This window comes from Chelonus insularis, unplaced genomic scaffold (genome assembly GCF_013357705.1).
Source record: "Chelonus insularis isolate UGA/USDA-ARS -01 unplaced genomic scaffold, ASM1335770v1 contig_131_pilon, whole genome shotgun sequence".
NCBI lineage: Eukaryota > Metazoa > Arthropoda > Insecta > Hymenoptera > Braconidae > Chelonus > Chelonus insularis.
Genome location: NW_023276372.1, coordinates 1,465,422 through 1,482,628, shown reverse-complemented (window position 1 = coordinate 1,482,628; position 17,207 = coordinate 1,465,422). Strand labels below are relative to the sequence as shown.

The 17,207-nt window shown below is 29.6% G+C and overlaps 6 protein-coding genes across 11 annotated transcripts; 5 read left to right on the top strand and 1 right to left on the bottom strand.

Moving 5' to 3' along the window:
- The first annotated feature begins 26 nt into the window (after window positions 1-26).
- On the top strand, window positions 27-3,253 carry Naam (Nicotinamide amidase). Its single transcript, XM_035092924.1, has 6 exons — window positions 27-184; window positions 255-495; window positions 574-1,083; window positions 1,531-1,767; window positions 1,995-2,239; window positions 2,458-3,253. Exons 1-6 carry the CDS (start codon window positions 51-53, stop codon window positions 3,026-3,028), a joined length of 1,938 nt encoding a protein of 645 aa, XP_034948815.1. The 5' UTR covers window positions 27-50; the 3' UTR covers window positions 3,029-3,253.
- Window positions 3,254-3,478: 225 nt separating this feature from the next.
- Window positions 3,479-6,111, top strand: LOC118072986 (transmembrane protein 164). Of its 3 annotated transcripts, none has more exons than XM_035093254.1 (4): window positions 3,479-3,580; window positions 4,177-4,624; window positions 4,687-4,866; window positions 4,938-6,111. In XM_035093254.1, exons 2-4 carry the CDS (start codon window positions 4,190-4,192, stop codon window positions 5,220-5,222), a joined length of 900 nt encoding a protein of 299 aa, XP_034949145.1. In that variant the 5' UTR covers window positions 3,479-3,580; window positions 4,177-4,189; the 3' UTR covers window positions 5,223-6,111. The 3 variants fall into 3 exon arrangements, with proteins under 3 accessions (XP_034949145.1, XP_034949128.1, XP_034949136.1); XM_035093237.1 differs by having other exon boundaries at window positions 3,480-3,580; window positions 4,174-4,624; XM_035093245.1 differs by lacking the exon at window positions 3,479-3,580 and adding an exon at window positions 3,587-3,725 and having other exon boundaries at window positions 4,174-4,624.
- Window positions 6,112-6,497: 386 nt separating this feature from the next.
- Fsn (F-box synaptic protein) lies at window positions 6,498-8,045 on the bottom strand. Its single transcript, XM_035095174.1, has 3 exons — window positions 7,569-8,045; window positions 7,224-7,497; window positions 6,498-7,136 (listed from the first exon to the last, which is right to left on the bottom strand). Exons 1-3 carry the CDS (start codon window positions 7,919-7,921, stop codon window positions 6,951-6,953), a joined length of 813 nt encoding a protein of 270 aa, XP_034951065.1. The 5' UTR covers window positions 7,922-8,045; the 3' UTR covers window positions 6,498-6,950.
- On the top strand, window positions 8,035-12,040 carry Taf5 (TATA-box binding protein associated factor 5). Of its 4 annotated transcripts, none has more exons than XM_035095171.1 (11): window positions 8,035-8,229; window positions 8,438-8,962; window positions 9,083-9,268; window positions 9,364-9,566; window positions 9,648-9,844; window positions 9,919-10,126; window positions 10,199-10,602; window positions 10,689-10,882; window positions 10,959-11,250; window positions 11,339-11,533; window positions 11,784-12,040. In XM_035095171.1, exons 2-11 carry the CDS (start codon window positions 8,900-8,902, stop codon window positions 11,912-11,914), a joined length of 2,073 nt encoding a protein of 690 aa, XP_034951062.1. In that variant the 5' UTR covers window positions 8,035-8,229; window positions 8,438-8,899; the 3' UTR covers window positions 11,915-12,040. The 4 variants fall into 4 exon arrangements, with proteins under 4 accessions (XP_034951062.1, XP_034951061.1, XP_034951059.1 ...); XM_035095170.1 differs by having other exon boundaries at window positions 8,035-8,313; XM_035095168.1 differs by lacking the exon at window positions 8,035-8,229 and having other exon boundaries at window positions 8,410-8,962.
- LOC118074172 (40S ribosomal protein S8-like) lies at window positions 11,969-13,435 on the top strand. Its single transcript, XM_035095175.1, has 4 exons — window positions 11,969-12,109; window positions 12,406-12,536; window positions 12,808-13,059; window positions 13,161-13,435. Exons 1-4 carry the CDS (start codon window positions 12,106-12,108, stop codon window positions 13,398-13,400), a joined length of 627 nt encoding a protein of 208 aa, XP_034951066.1. The 5' UTR covers window positions 11,969-12,105; the 3' UTR covers window positions 13,401-13,435.
- Window positions 13,436-14,105: 670 nt separating this feature from the next.
- On the top strand, window positions 14,106-16,768 carry LOC118074170 (NCK-interacting protein with SH3 domain). Its single transcript, XM_035095173.1, has 4 exons — window positions 14,106-14,473; window positions 14,550-14,734; window positions 14,814-16,385; window positions 16,459-16,768. The coding sequence occupies exons 1-4, from the start codon at window positions 14,449-14,451 to the stop codon at window positions 16,645-16,647; spliced, it is 1,971 nt and encodes a 656-aa protein (XP_034951064.1). The 5' UTR covers window positions 14,106-14,448; the 3' UTR covers window positions 16,648-16,768.
- The last annotated feature ends 439 nt before the right edge of the window (window positions 16,769-17,207 follow it).

Below are 17,207 nucleotides of genomic sequence, written 5' to 3'. Positions count from 1 at the left end.
CAATTCCCGTGTATTTTAAACAATTACAACCAAAAATTACCTAATAAACAATGGATAAAATTCCTGAAATTGAAATACGACTCGCAGTCGATCGTACTGAAATGAATTTTCTCGCACGAGATAATATTCACCAGAAAATTTATACTCCCGGCGAAAAAATTACCACTCAGTCAGACTATTTAAGGTACAATTAATTTATGAATTAACATTATATATTTTTTATTCCATTTATATCATTGTTTATTAATCAACAGAGGTCATGGAACATATGTGGATGAAGATGAGCGTTTAAGAGCATCAGTAGCTGGAGTTTTAGAGAAAGTTAATAAATTAATATCTGTAAGACCTCTTAAAGCCAGATATCAAGGAGAAATAGGGGATGTAGTTGTTGGTAGGATTACTGAAGTTCGACAAAGTCGATGGAAAGTGGATACAAACTGCAAATTGGATTCAGTTTTATTATTATCTAGTATTAACCTCCCTGGAGGAGAGCTGGTAAAAAAGCTTATAACATTACAATAACAATAATATTCCCAATTATATCTTTAATCATTAAATTAATTAAATTAACAGAGACGAAGGTCAGCAGAAGATGAACAGACAATGCGTCGTTATTTACAAGAAGGTGATCTAATATGTGCAGAAGTGCAAAGTTCATATCAAGATGGATCTCTATCTCTTCATACACGCGTTCTAAAATATGGAAAATTGTCTCAAGGAATCATGATCAAAGTTCCACCAGCTTTGATCAAAAGAAAGAAAACTCATTTTCATCATCTGACCAATGGTGCAACACTTATACTAGGAAATAATGGCTATGTATGGGTTGGAGCTTCTAGTAGTAGTACTGATCGATCGGAAGGTGGATTCACGCAGGACTTGAGTCAAGTGTCTGATGAAGATTTAGAAATTTGCGCAAGGTTGCGAAATTGTATCTTAATTTTAGCTAAGTTTAATATTCTTTTAACAGACACTTCTGTCACTTATGCATACGAAGAGTCTACTAAATACAAAGCTTTTGAGTTATTACAGCCAGAAGTTATGGTTGATGTGGCACTTATGACGCATCATCGGTTGAATCAATAATACAGCAAATCATTTTGAAAATATTAATAATGATTTATAATTGATAAGTTTTTTTATAAAGAAAGAAAATTCGCGGTTTTCTTCGTAAATAAGATTCAATAAATTGTTTATCAATGAAAAAAACATGTGATTGATTAGCAATGAAATTTTATTTAACAATTCTTGACGATTACTAACAGCTACACTGGCATGAATAAATTGAAACACGTGGTTAGAGGACGCTAGATTCAATATATCTCGTTCTTTTTCTATCCATTCGTTATTTTATGATTCAATCTCTCTCACTCAGTCCTATTTGAAAATAGTTGCCAGTTCAAAATGGTACGGAAATAAGGCGCGTCAATGAGTTCGCAAAGTTTATTGCAGTTGAATATCGTTGTTCGTATGTGTAATAGGTCGATTTCTCCAAAGAAGTAACACATATTGATTTAACAAATTACTTAGAAACGTGAAGAAAAGTGTTTTATAATGTCTTTACCAGTCGACATGGATGCTTGTTTTACTGCATTCGATAGGGATGCTGATGGCTTTCTATCGATTGACGAATTTGAATTAATATGCCGGGCACTCTTTCGGAATGATCGAGGCAAAGTTTATAACATAGAAGAAAATCAATTAAAAGAGATCTTCGATATTTTTGATACCAAAAATGATGGATTTCTGGATCGAGAAGAATTTGAGGTAATTTTAAATATTTCTTTCCTATACTTTTTTGTTTTGATTTGATTATAGATTATAGTTAAAGGTATGATTGTTAAGTTACATAAATATTCCAACAAAGGTTGGTCACAAATAATTAAGTCATAGTTATTGAAGCACTATAGTTTTTTTATTTCACTATCGATTCGTGATATAACAGACAAACTTTTGTAAAATACGTTTCATTGATATTTTTTATTTACTTCCAGGTATGTTGGAACCGGTGGATAAAAATATGTACAAGGCCTAAAAGTGCTTTCCTCATTGTTGATGTTCAAAACGACTTTATATCAGGATCGCTGAATATAAAGAATTGTGCTGCTCAACATGACGGTTCAGAAGTAATTGAACCAATAAATCGGTTACTTGATACCGTGACTTTCGATGCTGTCTTCTATTCCCTGGACTGGCACCCTGTTGATCACGTTTCTTTCATTGATAATTTGCACTTGAGGTAAATGCTTTAATTTACATGATCAATTCGATCATTCTTTTTTATCATGATGTAATTATGTTTATTTTATTATCTATAATTGAACTTTAATTTAAAACAAATTTAGATATTTACTTTAGATAAGATTATGAGAGACTTGTAGAGCAAATAATCTTAAAAAAAGTCTCATGTATAGAATAGAAAATGATTTGTTAATTTTATAAATACTCTTCTTATAGAGAAGTGGATGAGTCAAGTCCAATATCAAAAGATGATGCTAAAGTATACGACACAGTGACATTTAAAGGTCCTCCACTATTGAAACAACGTCTGTGGCCTCGTCATTGTGTTCAAGATTCCTGGGGAGCTGAGCTTCATAAAGATTTAAAAGTTATTGATAAAGCTATTAAAATTTATAAAGGTACTAATCCAGACGTTGACTCCTATTCTGTCTTCTGGGATAATAAAAAATTGACTGAAACTACTTTGTCTTCGCAACTTCAAGATAAAGGAGCTACTGACATTTACGTTTGCGGACTTGCATATGATGTTTGCGTAGGTGCTACTGCTTTTGATGCTTTAACCAGTGGATATCGTACTATTCTCATTGATGATTGCAGTCGGGGGGTTGATTTAGTTGACATTGAAAAAACAAAATCGTCAGTTATTGCTAGTAATGGTGTTATTGTTAATTCAAGTCAGGTAAAAGCTATGGTTGAGGGTAGAGATAGGAGACCAGAACTTGGATATAAGCTTGCCTGTGAAATAAAAAAGTCTCTCAAAAAAATGAATATAGACAACAAATATTGAATAATTAGTTTGATAAGAATTTAGTGATAAAGTAATATTTAGATGCTTGTACAGCTTTGTATAGCATAACTTCATAGAAAGTTAAATTTATCAACAAGATGGTCAATTATTTAATTAGATGTTGTTAAGAAAAATAATTAATGTTAATAACAATGTTGAACATATTTAAATAAGTACTTAATTGAGGCTAGTTGAGTTATTACTGTTTAATGATATTTTTTGTCATTTAATTAAAATATCAAGTTGGTTGTAAAAATTTTCTAGAATAAAGTTTTGTAGAGTATTAAAAACCTCATGTTTTATTAACAAAGAAATGATGATAAAAGTTTGTATTAATGATTATTATTATTATTTATTACTCAATAACAAATGAATGCTTTCATAAAATTATTTGAATCATAGCTCAATTCATTGTTTTATGCATATATATAGTATAAAATAACTAGAAGTAATCAAGCATGCGTATAAAATTGTTGGTAATACACTACTACCTAGCTAGGAATAGTTATTGACTTTACATTTCACTCGTATAGGATCGTGTCCACAATAGTTGTGAGTAAAATTCTTTCAAATTACTTTTTATCAGTAATTTTAATAGTTTAAAAAATTTGTGGATGTTCTTAGTTGTGTTTGTACATTTATTTAAGCATAACCTCTATTTCAGTTACTCATTTAACAGTGAATTATATATCTGAATGTAATTCATTTATACTTTCACTATTTTTAACAGCTTTATCATTACGGAAAAATTCATCTGCAGTGTTATTTACATCTTATTTTTTTTCTTCTCAATTATTTAATTTTTTAATAATTTCAAATTTTAGGGTTAAATCTCAAAAACTGCTCTGTGTGTTTTTATAACATTATATTTAATCAATACAATAATAAAATAGTTTTGTTTGATAATAATACCATGTTTTTAACGCTTTTAAATAAAAAAATAAAATGTAAACGTATTATGGAGCAGCTATAATAATTAGTGAATGCATATAATCAGAGTTTTTTCATGATATTGCATAAATAATAAAAAAACCAGACTAATAGTTATGCATTGCTATCATTTATCATCGATGATTAATCATTTACATAGTCTTATATAATTTATCAAGTAATTATTATTGACATAAACATTCTCTATTTTTCAGTAGCAGCTATTTCAACATGTTTGAATGGGCATATGATGGTATTAACGGTTCAATACCAAGAAATATTGGTCCTGAGTGTGCTGGATATTTGTCACCACGTTACAGATTATTCGAAACCTTAGGAGTATCTGTTTTGATCATTTATTTATTTATAAAAGGTTTCAAGAGTATTAATCTACCAAAAAACGTAAAATATGTAAATCAAGATAGAACAGGAAAAAAGGCCTTATTGATTTTTATGTCTTTGATACTTGGTATGGAAATTGGTTTTAAACTTACCAGCCGAACTTTTGTGTATATACTCAATCCTTGTCACATCACAACAGCGATTCAATTATATTTATTAGCTGCTAAACCAAGTTCTATCGTCACTGCAATTTTTAGGCTGCAATTAAACTTTTTAAATGGACCTGTTCTTGCATATGTTTTTCCTGAAGTTGAATCTAGAAAAGTAAGTTGTTCATGTTATTAAAAGAACTATCATAATTATTATTGATAAATAAATTATTTCAGCTGCTTGCTGACCAAGCTATGTATTGGCTCCAACATGGAATGATGGTTGTTATTCCATATTATTTGATGAGAATCGGAGGTGTTTACAATATTGAACCACTCTCTGATTTTAGCTGGTGTATATTAGCTTATGGATTTAATTTAGCCTATCACTGGTGGATATTACAGCTTGTTGCTTTGGTAAATACTTTAATATTAAATATATTTATGTGATAACTGATAAGTAATATTTTATTTTATTTTTTGATTAGCCTGTTCAAGTCAATTTGAGCCACATTCTTTGCCCAGCACTTTCGGACCCATTTGAAGGTCAATTTTATCGTCTAGCAGCTGTTGTTCATGAAGGATTACTCTGTCCAATATTAGCGAAATTATTTTGTGTTATAGCCAATTATTTTCTCACTAAATTTCCTCCAACTAGAGTAAAGTCGTCTATTAATCATACGATAGACCATAAATTTCCTCAGAGTGAAAGTGACGAGGAATTACAAAGTAGACAAAAAGATCGTAAAAATGGTGAAGTGCATGTTGAATAATATTAAATTATAATTTAATTAATTTATGATCTCAACTAACACAATGATTAGTAACATTAATTAACTATTCAATAATAAAATTAAAGTAAATAATTATCATTAAACAAAAGCATGTCGAAATAATTTTAAATTATAAACAGTTTATTATAAATAATTTATTCTAAACTCAAAATCGAGCAAATAATTTACTGACAAAAATTAAATTAATGCAGCTTTGTTTAATAATAATTGCTAATTAAACATTGCTAGTAAGTAATCTTTTTTAATGATTTTTAAATTAAAAATTTTATAAACATAATAGAGATAATATATAAAAGCTGTGATCATCCGTAGTCTGCCTAAATATGCAGTAACAAAAATTTTTTAGTCACAATTAAAAAAAATATTTTTATGAGCATTCTGTTATCTCATACATGAACTAAGTCAAAAATATTTACGTTAAGTATTATTATAATAACTTAAGAATAAAGTTAATCATCATGTATACTATGATAAGATAAATTATTTATTGTACATATTGTAATAAATATAAGCAAATTACTTTATGATAAGAGGAAAGTAATAGCTGATAGTCGAATGCTCTAAGTTTGGCATTAAATTGAGTTTATCAAATTTCAACGATCGATGTCAATTTATACAAATGTACCATAAAACTAATTATTCATTATATATTCAGCTCAAAAACATGACAAACTATTTTACTAACTCCGTAATGGTATAATTACTATCTTAAAATGAATAAAGAGTGACTAGAATTTATAAAACTCGGACATTCATATTTTAATTGGCCTATGAAATTAAATTTTTTAATTTTAAGACACTGGATAAATCATTAATAGTTACCATTAGTTTATTATTAATTTATAAATAATAAAAAGTTGAACGAGTATTTATGTACAACTGATTTACAACAAACATAAGATTGTCACAATAAAATTAAATAAATACATATATTTAAGCATATTAATTTAAATCAAATACTGATCTAATTATACAAAAATTCAAATATATTAACAATCACTTCACATTAAATAAAAACAATTTTTTCCTGAACATTTATACTAGGTATATACAATCATTTACACATATGGATGAGTCGATATAATAAATAATTATAAAATTGGCAATACAGAGAGTGATGAATATTTACATGAATATATAAATATAATTGTAATTATTGATATATTATATCTACAAAGATTGTACTATTTAAAAAATGAGCAAAACTCATTGTATAATAATTTACATTCATTGGTATTGTCATTAAATGAAACGTTCAAAATATCAACTCTTTGGCAACTTGGGACTAAATTTAATTAGACAAAGTACAAAAAGGAATCATTGAATATTCTTCTAAGTATGTGAACAATGAAACTGTATGTTAACAGTAATTGATCACGATCAGTACATGTAGGTCTATTTAGTTATATAAAGTAGATAATTCTATTTTCATGAATATTTTCAGCTACAATTAATTAGCAATTAAAAATTTATACAAAATCAATTATCTCATTCAATGAAATAAAAAAAAAATTTTTCAACAGTCTTGGACCCGTAATTTTTTATGCTAAATTATAACAAATATTTAAATTTGTTTGGAAGAAAAAGTTTTATGCTAGCATTATTTTATAAATAAAAAAAATCTAGTTAACGCTAATTGAAATGAAGACATTTTATGATACTGTAATTAACTATTATTCTATCTATATTCATTGTTAATATTTATTATTAACCATCTAAAGGAGATCCTAGATAAACCATAGAAACTTCAGTATTACCATAAACTGCAGTCACTGCTGGATATAATTTTACATCTGGTAAACCTCTAAATGCAACTCCAAGAAACTCGTAATTTTTTTCGAAAGACAATGTATTGTCATCACAATCTAAAATAACACGAATTCTTTCACCAACCTGAAAAGAGGAAAAAATTGATTATGAAGAGTAAGAGAATAATAAAATCAATTGAGAAAGAAATATATGAAATACAAAGTTTCTTACTTGATATTTTGGAGCATTATTTAATAAAGGATAATTTCCTTGAGCATCTCCATTATGTAGAAGAAGATTGTCCACCAAATTCCATCCCCAAGAATGTTCATCTGATCCAAGTAATGCTACATAACCATGACACATAAGAGCAGCGTCTTTAGTAGCTACTCCAACTACTGCAACTGTACCCAAAGGTCCTTCCCACATTACCTCCCAGGCATGACGACCTCGAGTAAATCCAATTTTCCCTCTACATCCATCAGTACTTTGTGCGACAGGATTTCTACAAATAATGTTTTATAAAATCTGAAAAACTTGTTTTATTTAAATTGAAAACAATTAATCGAAACTAACCTATGTAAAGTGAATCCACTTGGTTTGATATAAACATTTCTGGAGCAATCATTAGGATTCCAAGCATGATAATATGCACGTAATTTTTCTTTATACGTAGGAACTGATGCTAATAAATCAGAATTAATAACATCTTCAGCTAACTTCTTTAAACACTGAGTTCGCCAAATTTCACTACTTTCATTGCTTAGAAATTTGTACCAAGATTTACATACGAGTGAACAATTTTTGAGACTGGCTAAATCTAAGTATGAAAATATTACTTCAAGAACATTATTCGGTAGTCTTAATATCATATCGTCCATTTTATTATAAATACAAACGAATGAAAACAATAACATTAGAAAAGACATTCATATATAAAATCAATAATACTGTCTACAGTATAATACTGTTTATGAAATTATTCTGTCACCAATAGATTTTGTAGCAGGGTTGCCAGAAAATCACCTCTCGGAAGTTAGCGACGAAAGTAAGGTTACACTCACGTTTCTATGTAATTTCAAATGATTGCTCCATAAAATGATTTATTGACAAAATTAGTATTTTGATTGCTTATTGATAGCGGGATTTTGATAAAGAATAGGGAGGAATATAACAATAGAAATATCTATAAATAAAGCTCATGGATCGCATGGGTGTAAATATCACCCTTATTAAAGTTAGTACTAAATTAAATAGAAAATATATTAGAATTTCTTGGACATAAAAAGCCGTTACATCTCTTTGATTTATTTATATAAATGTAAAGTATTATCTATTACACTGATATTTATAAACTCATTGTAATTTTTTTGTACCACTTGATTTATTTTCCACGTTTCTCAGCGCTTCTTCCAACATTTTTTGATTCTCTCTCTCCCTTTCAGCATTCTGTAAACATTGTAGATTTATTTCAGTTATTAAAAGTTATATTATTGGAAAAATAATACAGCAACTAATATTATTCGGCATCAGAGAAGAGAGACTAGTTCAATCCTGCAGGATTAAAAATCCCATGGGTTAAAAATCCTCAGATTTTGAAATTACATACAGCGCGCCATGCGGAACTATCAACAATGTCTAATTCACTAAAAAACTTCCTTCTCTGATAATAATTATTCAATAAATAATTATAAATTGTACAAATAAAAATAACAAAATGAGCCGAAAATGTTCATACAATTGTAACATATATTAAGTGATTGATAATTAACCTCTAAACAGTGGTTAGAATTTTGCTCAAGTCAATCAAAGTTAAAAGAACTTATTCGAATTCCAACGTCTTTATTGCGGCGTTTTATAAAATATTGTTATAATAAAAAGTGAATAATAATATTATTTAATCAATCATGGATAATGAAAGAAATACATTATTAGCTGTTCTTCAATTCCTTAAAAAATACAATCTTAAGGTAAATATTCAATGTTCTTACCTAACCTCAAATTGTTTTTGTTTACAATTTCGAATTGTTAGTGTTTGTTTCCATAATCCACTTTATTAATTATTCTATTTATTTTTTTATTAATTTCAGGGTACAGAAGAATTATTTAGAAAAGAAGCAAATTTAGTTAATGTAGATGTTGACGAAAACCAACAAACTGATTCTGAAGTCAGTAGTGTATTATCAGCTTATAAAAGTGAAGGAGATCCAGCCCTTTACGAAAAAGCATATAGTGAATTAAAAAAATTTGTAGAAAGTTCACTGGATATATATAAAGTAATACCCTGTAATTCTTATTTTTTGTTCCAAATTTAAAGTTACAAGAACTTTTAGTCAGGTATATAATTTTTAATTATCGTTCATTCTTTCAGCATGAGTTGGGAACAATATTATATCCTGTGTTGGTTCATATGTACCTGGAGCTTGTATATAATAATCATTCAGAGCAGGCGAAACAGTTGATGGAAAAATTTAGCGGTAATTTAGAAGATTATTATCAAAATGATTTAAAAAGGCTTTCTCATATGACTAAGAGAGAACAAATGGCTGGCAATGAACTTACGGATACCTTCAAGTAATTTTCAATCAATTTACAAAATTCAATTATTTTTATTCTGTTGAAACAATTATATTTTTGAAAGAATTTACATTATAGATCAAATCAATTCATCATAAGGATCTCTCGAGATACTCTTTCAATACTAAAACGGCACCTACAAGAAAAAAAACATAGCGTGTTGTTGAATATTATTCAAGAACACCTTTATTTTGATATGTATGAAGGTGTTGCTAGAAATAAACAGCAAATAGAAGCCACGTCTGGTGCTACATTGGGCGAAGCAACGCGACAAGGTAATATATAAATTAATATAAATACAATTCTTTATTAATTAGTAGTGATTTTTTAAATTAATTTTTTTATACAGACAATAAAGTAAAAGTTTATTATGGACTATTGAAAGAGCCAGACATCCAATGCATGGCACCAGCCGAAGAGGAAGAAGATGAATCAACCCCTGGAGCCGAGGGGGATAAACCGAAGAAGAAAAAACCTAAAAAAGATCCATTATTTTCTAAGAAAACTAAATCTGATCCAAATGCTCCTCCCCTTGGTCGAATGCCACTACCATATTTGTAAGGAAATTATTTATTATCTTCAACAGTAAAATTTATTATTTTTATTTTCAATATGATATAATATTCTAGGAAGGATATAGATAAATTAGAAAAAGTAAAAGCTTTGCGTGAAGCCTCAAAAAGAGTTACATTAGGACCCGATTCTTTACCTTCTATATGTTTCTACACATTACTGAATACAGTCCACAGTGTAACATCAGCTGAAATTTCGGAAGACTCGAGCCTTTTGGCTGTAGGATTCAGTGATTCTATAATTAAAGTATGGAGTTTGGTACCACAAAAATTAAGATCGATGAAAACTGGAGAAGCATTAACTGATACTGAAAGAGAAGCAGATGATGTTCTAGTAAGGATGATGGATGACCGTACGGCAGAAACAGTAAAAACCTTGCATGGTCATAGTGGTCCTGTTTATAGTTTAACCTTCAGTCCTGATAGAAATTTATTATTATCTTGTTCTGAAGATGCTACAAGTAATTATCAACAATTTTTTTTAATATCATTATATAATTTATTATTTTTAAAAAAATATTAAGTATTTTTTTTTGTTTATATTCAGTTCGATTGTGGTCATTACATACATGGACGTGCGTAGTTTCATATAAAGGTCATTTATTCCCTGTATGGTCAGTTCGATTTTCGTCTCACGGTTATTATTTTGCCACGGGTTCTCACGATAAAACTGCCCGACTTTGGGCCACTGATTCTCATCAGCCGCTTCGAATATTTGCGGGGCATTACTCTGATGTTGATGTAAGTTTATTAATATAGTTTAATCAATCATTATTATTGTAAGTTATTAATTTCTATTGACTTTCATTTAATTTAGGTAGTTCAATTTCATCCAAATTCAAATTATATAGCAAGTGGATCTAGCGATATGACTGTAAGATTGTGGGATTGTGTAACAGGACTTCAAGTGAGATTAATGACAGGACATAAAGGACCGATTTATGCACTCACTTTCTCTACAGAAGGTCGATTTTTAGCGTCAGCAGGAGCTGATAATAGAGTTCTCGTGTGGGATTTAGCTCACGGTCATTTAGTTGCAGCATTATCAGGACACACGAGTACTATTCATTGTCTATCATTTAGTAGAGATGGAAATATTTTAGTTTCTGGTAATGAAATTTGATAATCAAATGTATTACAGTATTACTACCAAGAAATAACTGTAAATTAAATTTTTAAAAATATTTTTAATTACAGCATCTTTAGATTGTACTGTCAAATTATGGGATTTTACAAAGTTAGCTGAAGAAATGAGTTTGGAAGATGTTAATGTATCCCACAATCCTGATGTCAAGACTTCTACTGAATCATATTTATTAAGAACTTTCCCAACCAAAAACTCTCCAATTCTTACTCTTCATTTTACTAGAAGAAATCTTTTATTATCAGTTGGTATGTTTGAAGGATCATAAATTAAATGTTTATATCTAAATCCAAAATCATAAAATATTTTTATTAACTTTGAAAATATTTTTTAATAAGAACATTTTTTATTCTATACTAAAAGTTTTTTATTCATCCTGACATGTAGTATTATTAATATTGAATTTCGTAACGACTAATAGACAAAGAGATAATTAAATAGATCTTAGGTGAGATTAAGAATAAAATAAAGTAGAATTAAAATCAGAGGTTCTCAAAGGTGGGGAAATGCTGGCGATCACGCAGTTTATTCTCATTGGAGCAGGAGTTGTTATTCCAGCCATTCGACTATGCCTGATTGTTGAAGCTAAGTATTATTATTATTATGATTATAATAACAATAGTATTTGAACAGAGAAAAAAAGTATAAAATAGTACGTTGAGCCCCTTGGAGACTGCAGCGTTGCCAACCATTCAAATTTTTGTTTCGCATATTTACCGATAAGTGACGTTTTGGTAGTTTCAAAATGGACGACTTTTAATTCACCAGCTCACTTATCTGATTGACTCTATAGTTTATGTTCTTTTTACCCTGATACACGATGGGTGAGTGTCACATTTCCTTTAAAATTTATTTTAATTGACAATCATCCACTTTTTTACATGATATATTGCAAAATTATTCATCCAAGATTGTTAATGAATATTTATTTTATATAAGTTTATTAATATTTTTGCGTAATCATGAGCTAATCAAGTGAAAAATTAATTGTTTGGTAGTAACAGTGAAAGCCATAGGTTATTAGTTGTAACGCTGATAGCTATGGTTTATTAGTAGATTCACTGGAAAATGGGTGCAGTTGTTTGATTTGTGTTTTTGAAAATAAATGAATTAATTCCAGGTATTTCGCGCGATCATTGGCATAAAAGACGCGCAACCGGAGGTAAACGGAAACCTCTCCGAAAGAAGAGGAAGTTCGAGTTAGGACGGCCGGCTGCCAATACAAAACTTGGACTTCAACGAATTCATACCGTGAGTATTATTGTGTTTTAGAAATTTTCTTATCTCGATTTCTCATTTAATTTATCAATTAATCTAAAAATTCAGTTCTAAACTTATAATTATTGTATAAAAGTATTTATTTTTATTTGATTCTCTAGTATTTAAATTGAAATGATGATCACCTTACCTACTCTGAGTGCTATGTTGACACACAAATCCCACAGCGATCTGAAATTATTTTTATATTATTAATTTTACAAACCATCATAGGATATGGAAACTAATTTTAAACAATTTTTAGGTACGTACTCGTGGAGGAAATAAAAAATACCGTGCTCTACGGTTGGATACCGGTAATTTTTCATGGGGAAGTGAATGCACTACCCGAAAAACACGCATTATTGACGTAGTTTATAATGCGTCAAACAATGAACTTGTGCGTACAAAAACGTTGGTGAAAAACGCTATTGTCACCATTGACGCAACACCTTTTAGACAATGGTATGAAAGTCATTACATTCTGCCTCTAGGACGCAAGCGAGGATCGAAACTTGTAAGATTCTGATCATTTTGATTAAATATGCATCCAATTTCACTCTATTATTATTAGTTAAAAATTATAATTAATTAATATAAATAATAAATCATTTATAGTCTGAAGCTGAAGAGGAAATCTTCAATAAAAAAAGATCCAATAAAACTGAAAATAAATACAAAGCACGTCAACAATTTGCAAAGGTGGAACCGGCTTTAGACGAACAATTTGCTACTGGACGTGTTTTGGCATGTATTTCAAGTAGACCTGGCCAGTGCGGTCGCACTGATGGTTATATCCTAGAGGGAAAAGAATTGGAGTTTTATATGAGAAAGATTAAGAGTAAGAAAGTTAAGTAATTGTAAAAACATGAATAAATTAATTTTAAAAAAAACGCAATGTTAAACTTTCATTTGTTGGCCTTGGTGAAGCATTTGGCTTGCCATTATTTTCTTCATGACTAGGTTCAACAAGTAATCGTACTGGTTGTACCGAAGTCTGTCGATATTGAGGGTACAGAGACGATTGAGGTACAGGCGTTGGTGAATTATCGGTATTATTACTATTATTTATAATAATAGTCGCAGTTGATGCTGTTGTACCAGCAGGTATTGGAGTAGCTGTTGTAGTCGTAGTAGTGATTGTTGATGTAGAAATGACACTTGCAGATGCAACTCGTAGAGCTGTTGGTTGTCCGGTTGACTTTATTTGCACTGCTTGGGCTATAGCTTGGCCTGATACAACAGGTTTCACTGAAGCAGGAATAGCTCGAGTAGTAGCAATAGGAAATGTAAAATAGTAGTAAAAAACATGGTAGAAGGGGTAAAAAATCAGTGGTGGGGAGCCCGAAAGCATTGGAGCAACTGAGAAACTCTCTTCTCAGTCCGACTATAGTCGAACTAAGAAAAGAGTTCTTCAGTTGCTTCAATGCTCTCGGACTCCCCACTACTGATTTTCTACCCCTTCTACCATGTTTTTTACTACTGCGCAAGCGTACAAGAACACATGAAGAGCATTTAAGGAACTCTCTTCTCAGTCCGACTATATATAGTTTTATTAGTCTATAGTCGGACTGAGAAGAGAGTTCCTCAGAAGCTCTTCATGTGTTCTTGTACGCTTGCGCAGTAGTAAAAAACATGGTAGAAGGGGTAGAAAATCAGTGGTGGGGAACCCGAAAGCATTGAAGCAACTGAGGAACTCTTTTCTCAGTTCGACTATACAGCTGCACTCCTCGACGTTAGCACGTCATTTTTCTTTACAAAAAATGGGGAAAGGAAAATAGAATAAAATGCTAGAAGTAAATGAAAGTAAATTGTATATTTTGTGGTAGGCCTAAAACTACTTGTGACACTTGGGCGTTGTCAAGATATAAATCAAATTCATTTCGATAAGTAAATAATTTAAAGGATGGATGAAAATAATATTAGGTTAGGTATGTATTATTGTATTAATTTATTTATTATTTTTTAATGTTTACTTTAAATATCAATAAATAAATTGTTCTTTAGAAAATTATGAAATGCTGAAGGCCTTGTATGATTTCAAGGCGACTTTTGCTAAAACTTTAAGTTTTAAAGAAAATGATCATTTTCTTTTGCATCAATCAAATTCTAAGCAACGTAATTGGTGGCAAGTTGTTAATAATACCGGCCAACTAGGATATATTCCCTCCAACTATGTAACAACAGTTAAGGTTTGCTAAAATAATGTCATTAAAATATAATTCAACATTGAGTTTATTAGATTTATTCAGCTGATTAATTTTTTGTTAGGTACAACCACAATTTATGATTGATTTTTTAGAAGAATGTATTGAAAAACTTCGCAGTGAATTTGTAAAACCTGGAGCTCCTTTACCAATAGATAAACAGGATCTTGTTCAGAAGCTAGTAGAGAAAAAGAGACAAGCAGAATCAAGTAGAAGACAAAAAAAGAAAGCTCCATCTCCACCAATTTTCAGTACAACATCAACATCACCAAATAAAGAAATTGTATTTCCGCACAATAAAACAGAAACAGAAATTAAAACACCAACATCTAATGTACCAGTTAAGATTGCTAAAAGTAATTTACATGATGGAGAAAAGGCTATAAGTGCACAAATAATTCCACAGACTCAAGATCACCGCAATTCTTTAACTAATGATCAACGAAGATCATCATTCCCTCGTCAATTATCATCAGAAAATGCTCAACGTTTACATTCGGATATTGTAGAAGGCCAAAAAACTCCTATACAATCAAATCTACGTCAACCAAGTCGGGTATCTCCAACGAAAAATAACACAAATACAAGCACATTTGAAATAGATTCACGTGCTGCCTATAAACTGTTGGATGATGTAAGAAAAAATACTCAACTTTCTTATGAAATGTCGAAATTGGCTGTGAATGTTGTTGTATCAGGATTACAACAATTATTACCTAGTAATTTAAGTCATTATTTTGATGCTGTATTAAATCAATTAGAGATGCCATTAATTAATTCAAAGATGCGTATTGAAGATACATATGATGCGAATAGATTAAAAATTATTTTTAATGAATTAACATCATGCAAAGAGGATTCTCAGCAAAGAAGTTGGATGTTATATGAAGATGAATCGATAATTGTGGAATACATCAAAGAATTGACATCTATATTAACAAATGCTGATGCCAATGTATCAAGACATGCACTGAGACAAGATCAGTATAATGGAGTTACAACTTTAATTCAATATTATCAGATGGAAGCAAGATGGACTATTAGACAATTACTGCTTCAATCTTTTGGAGTTATGTGTAGTTTGGATCTTGTAGTGGTGACAATTATGTTGAATAGTATTTTACCTATGGAACTTGCTAGAGATATGACAAGTAATCCTAGAAATGTGCCAAAGTTAAATTATTCATCTCTTTTACTTACTATGATTTTTTCGATGGGTGAACCAATGCCTATAACACACTTAGAACAATTAGGACCTGATTTTATATCATTTTTATTAGAATCTATTGAAGAGCCACCTGACACTGATTTAGAAGATCAGATTCCTGATTTATTCACCAACTTGATTTTATCGTATAATTTACAATTTGTCACTTCAGAAAATATTGTGATTAATGCACTGAAAGAGAGGACAACTGCCAAAACGTTCACACAAAAAATACTATTGCTATTAAATAGAGAAGAAGATCCAGTGAGAATATTTGATCATCAACCTGCTCCTCCTCATTCTGTATTGAAGTTATTCATCGATCTATTTGCTTCAGAGAAGACAGCTTTATTGTTTTATACTAATGACGTTAAAGTGTTGATTGATATCGTTCTTCGACAACTATTCGACATTCCTCCAGGAGATAAAGTAATATATTTATAATTCTTTTTTTATATTCACTTAAAACTTATTTTGGTAATAATACTAATAATATTTTTAGAGACGACTATATCTTGAATTATGTCGAAGAGTCTTACGAACTTCTGGTTATGATGATCATCGTCATCGATCGGAAGATTTACTCAAATGTTTTACTAGAATATTTTGTGAAGAAGGATCTGAAAGCCATGGAGATCAGAAATTAATTCGTGAAATCAGTAATGAATTTCCTAGTCTCTTCAAGATGTGACATTTAGCAACGTCCTCCTTGGATAAGGAGGTCGAAGATGATGATTTACAGACTCTTGTTTAAAGAAATTTTATTATTTTAAAAATATTATTGACGATATAAAAAATTTATTGCAGCAAAATCTAGTCGGTATTTGATGTTTATGCTCATTTAAGAATTTAGTAATAAATTCTATAAAAATAATTTATATAATTGAATGCAGGATATTGTTAACTCTGCACCGCAGCATATGCTATTTAAATTGCACAAATAATTATCTCATTCATACGTAATTTTTTTTCTTATAATAATAACAGAAAAAAAATATTAATAATTAAAAGATCCATTTATTCAAGGTTTAAAATCAAAGTTATTATTATTAATTATTGTGAATAATTGATGTATTCATCTAGTCGAAAATTTTAAAATCATCTATACAGCATCATACAAATATTTGTCATAGTTATGTCAATTAAATTATAAATAATAGTTAAAATGAATCATTTTGATTCATAATAAATAGCAAATAAAATAAATAAAATGATGTTGGGTAAGACTGTTATAACTCGAAAATTTTTGTT

Bases quoted from the DNA above. Each gene is read 5' to 3' on its own strand.
- Naam (XM_035092924.1), top strand. From the start codon at position 51: ATGGATAAAATTCCTGAAATTGAAATACGACTCGCAGTCGATCGTACT. The intron at 1,084-1,530 runs TAATACAGCAAA...CAAATTACTTAG, and splicing joins CGCATCATCGGTTGAATCAA to AAACGTGAAGAAAAGTGTTT. The intron at 2,240-2,457 runs GTAAATGCTTTA...CTCTTCTTATAG, and splicing joins ATTGATAATTTGCACTTGAG to AGAAGTGGATGAGTCAAGTC.
- LOC118072986 (XM_035093254.1), top strand. From the start codon at position 4,190: ATGTTTGAATGGGCATATGATGGTATTAACGGTTCAATACCAAGAAAT. The intron at 4,625-4,686 runs GTAAGTTGTTCA...AAATTATTTCAG, and splicing joins CTGAAGTTGAATCTAGAAAA to CTGCTTGCTGACCAAGCTAT. The intron at 4,867-4,937 runs GTAAATACTTTA...TTTTTTGATTAG, and splicing joins TATTACAGCTTGTTGCTTTG to CCTGTTCAAGTCAATTTGAG.
- Fsn (XM_035095174.1), bottom strand. From the start codon at position 7,921: ATGTCTTTTCTAATGTTATTGTTTTCATTCGTTTGTATTTATAATAAA. The intron at 7,498-7,568 runs GTTAGTTTCGAT...CATTATTTGTAG, and splicing joins AGTGGATTCACTTTACATAG to AAATCCTGTCGCACAAAGTA. The intron at 7,137-7,223 runs GTAAGAAACTTT...TCCTCTTTTCAG, and splicing joins ATAATGCTCCAAAATATCAA to GTTGGTGAAAGAATTCGTGT.
- Taf5 (XM_035095171.1), top strand. From the start codon at position 8,900: ATGGATAATGAAAGAAATACATTATTAGCTGTTCTTCAATTCCTTAAA. The intron at 10,603-10,688 runs GTAATTATCAAC...GTTTATATTCAG, and splicing joins TTGTTCTGAAGATGCTACAA to TTCGATTGTGGTCATTACAT. The intron at 10,883-10,958 runs GTAAGTTTATTA...CATTTAATTTAG, and splicing joins GGCATTACTCTGATGTTGAT to GTAGTTCAATTTCATCCAAA.
- LOC118074172 (XM_035095175.1), top strand. The intron at 12,537-12,807 runs GTGAGTATTATT...AACAATTTTTAG, and splicing joins GACTTCAACGAATTCATACC to GTACGTACTCGTGGAGGAAA. The intron at 13,060-13,160 runs GTAAGATTCTGA...AATCATTTATAG, and splicing joins GCAAGCGAGGATCGAAACTT to TCTGAAGCTGAAGAGGAAAT.
- LOC118074170 (XM_035095173.1), top strand. From the start codon at position 14,449: ATGGATGAAAATAATATTAGGTTAG. The intron at 14,474-14,549 runs GTATGTATTATT...ATTGTTCTTTAG, and splicing joins TGAAAATAATATTAGGTTAG to AAAATTATGAAATGCTGAAG. The intron at 14,735-14,813 runs GTTTGCTAAAAT...ATTTTTTGTTAG, and splicing joins ACTATGTAACAACAGTTAAG to GTACAACCACAATTTATGAT.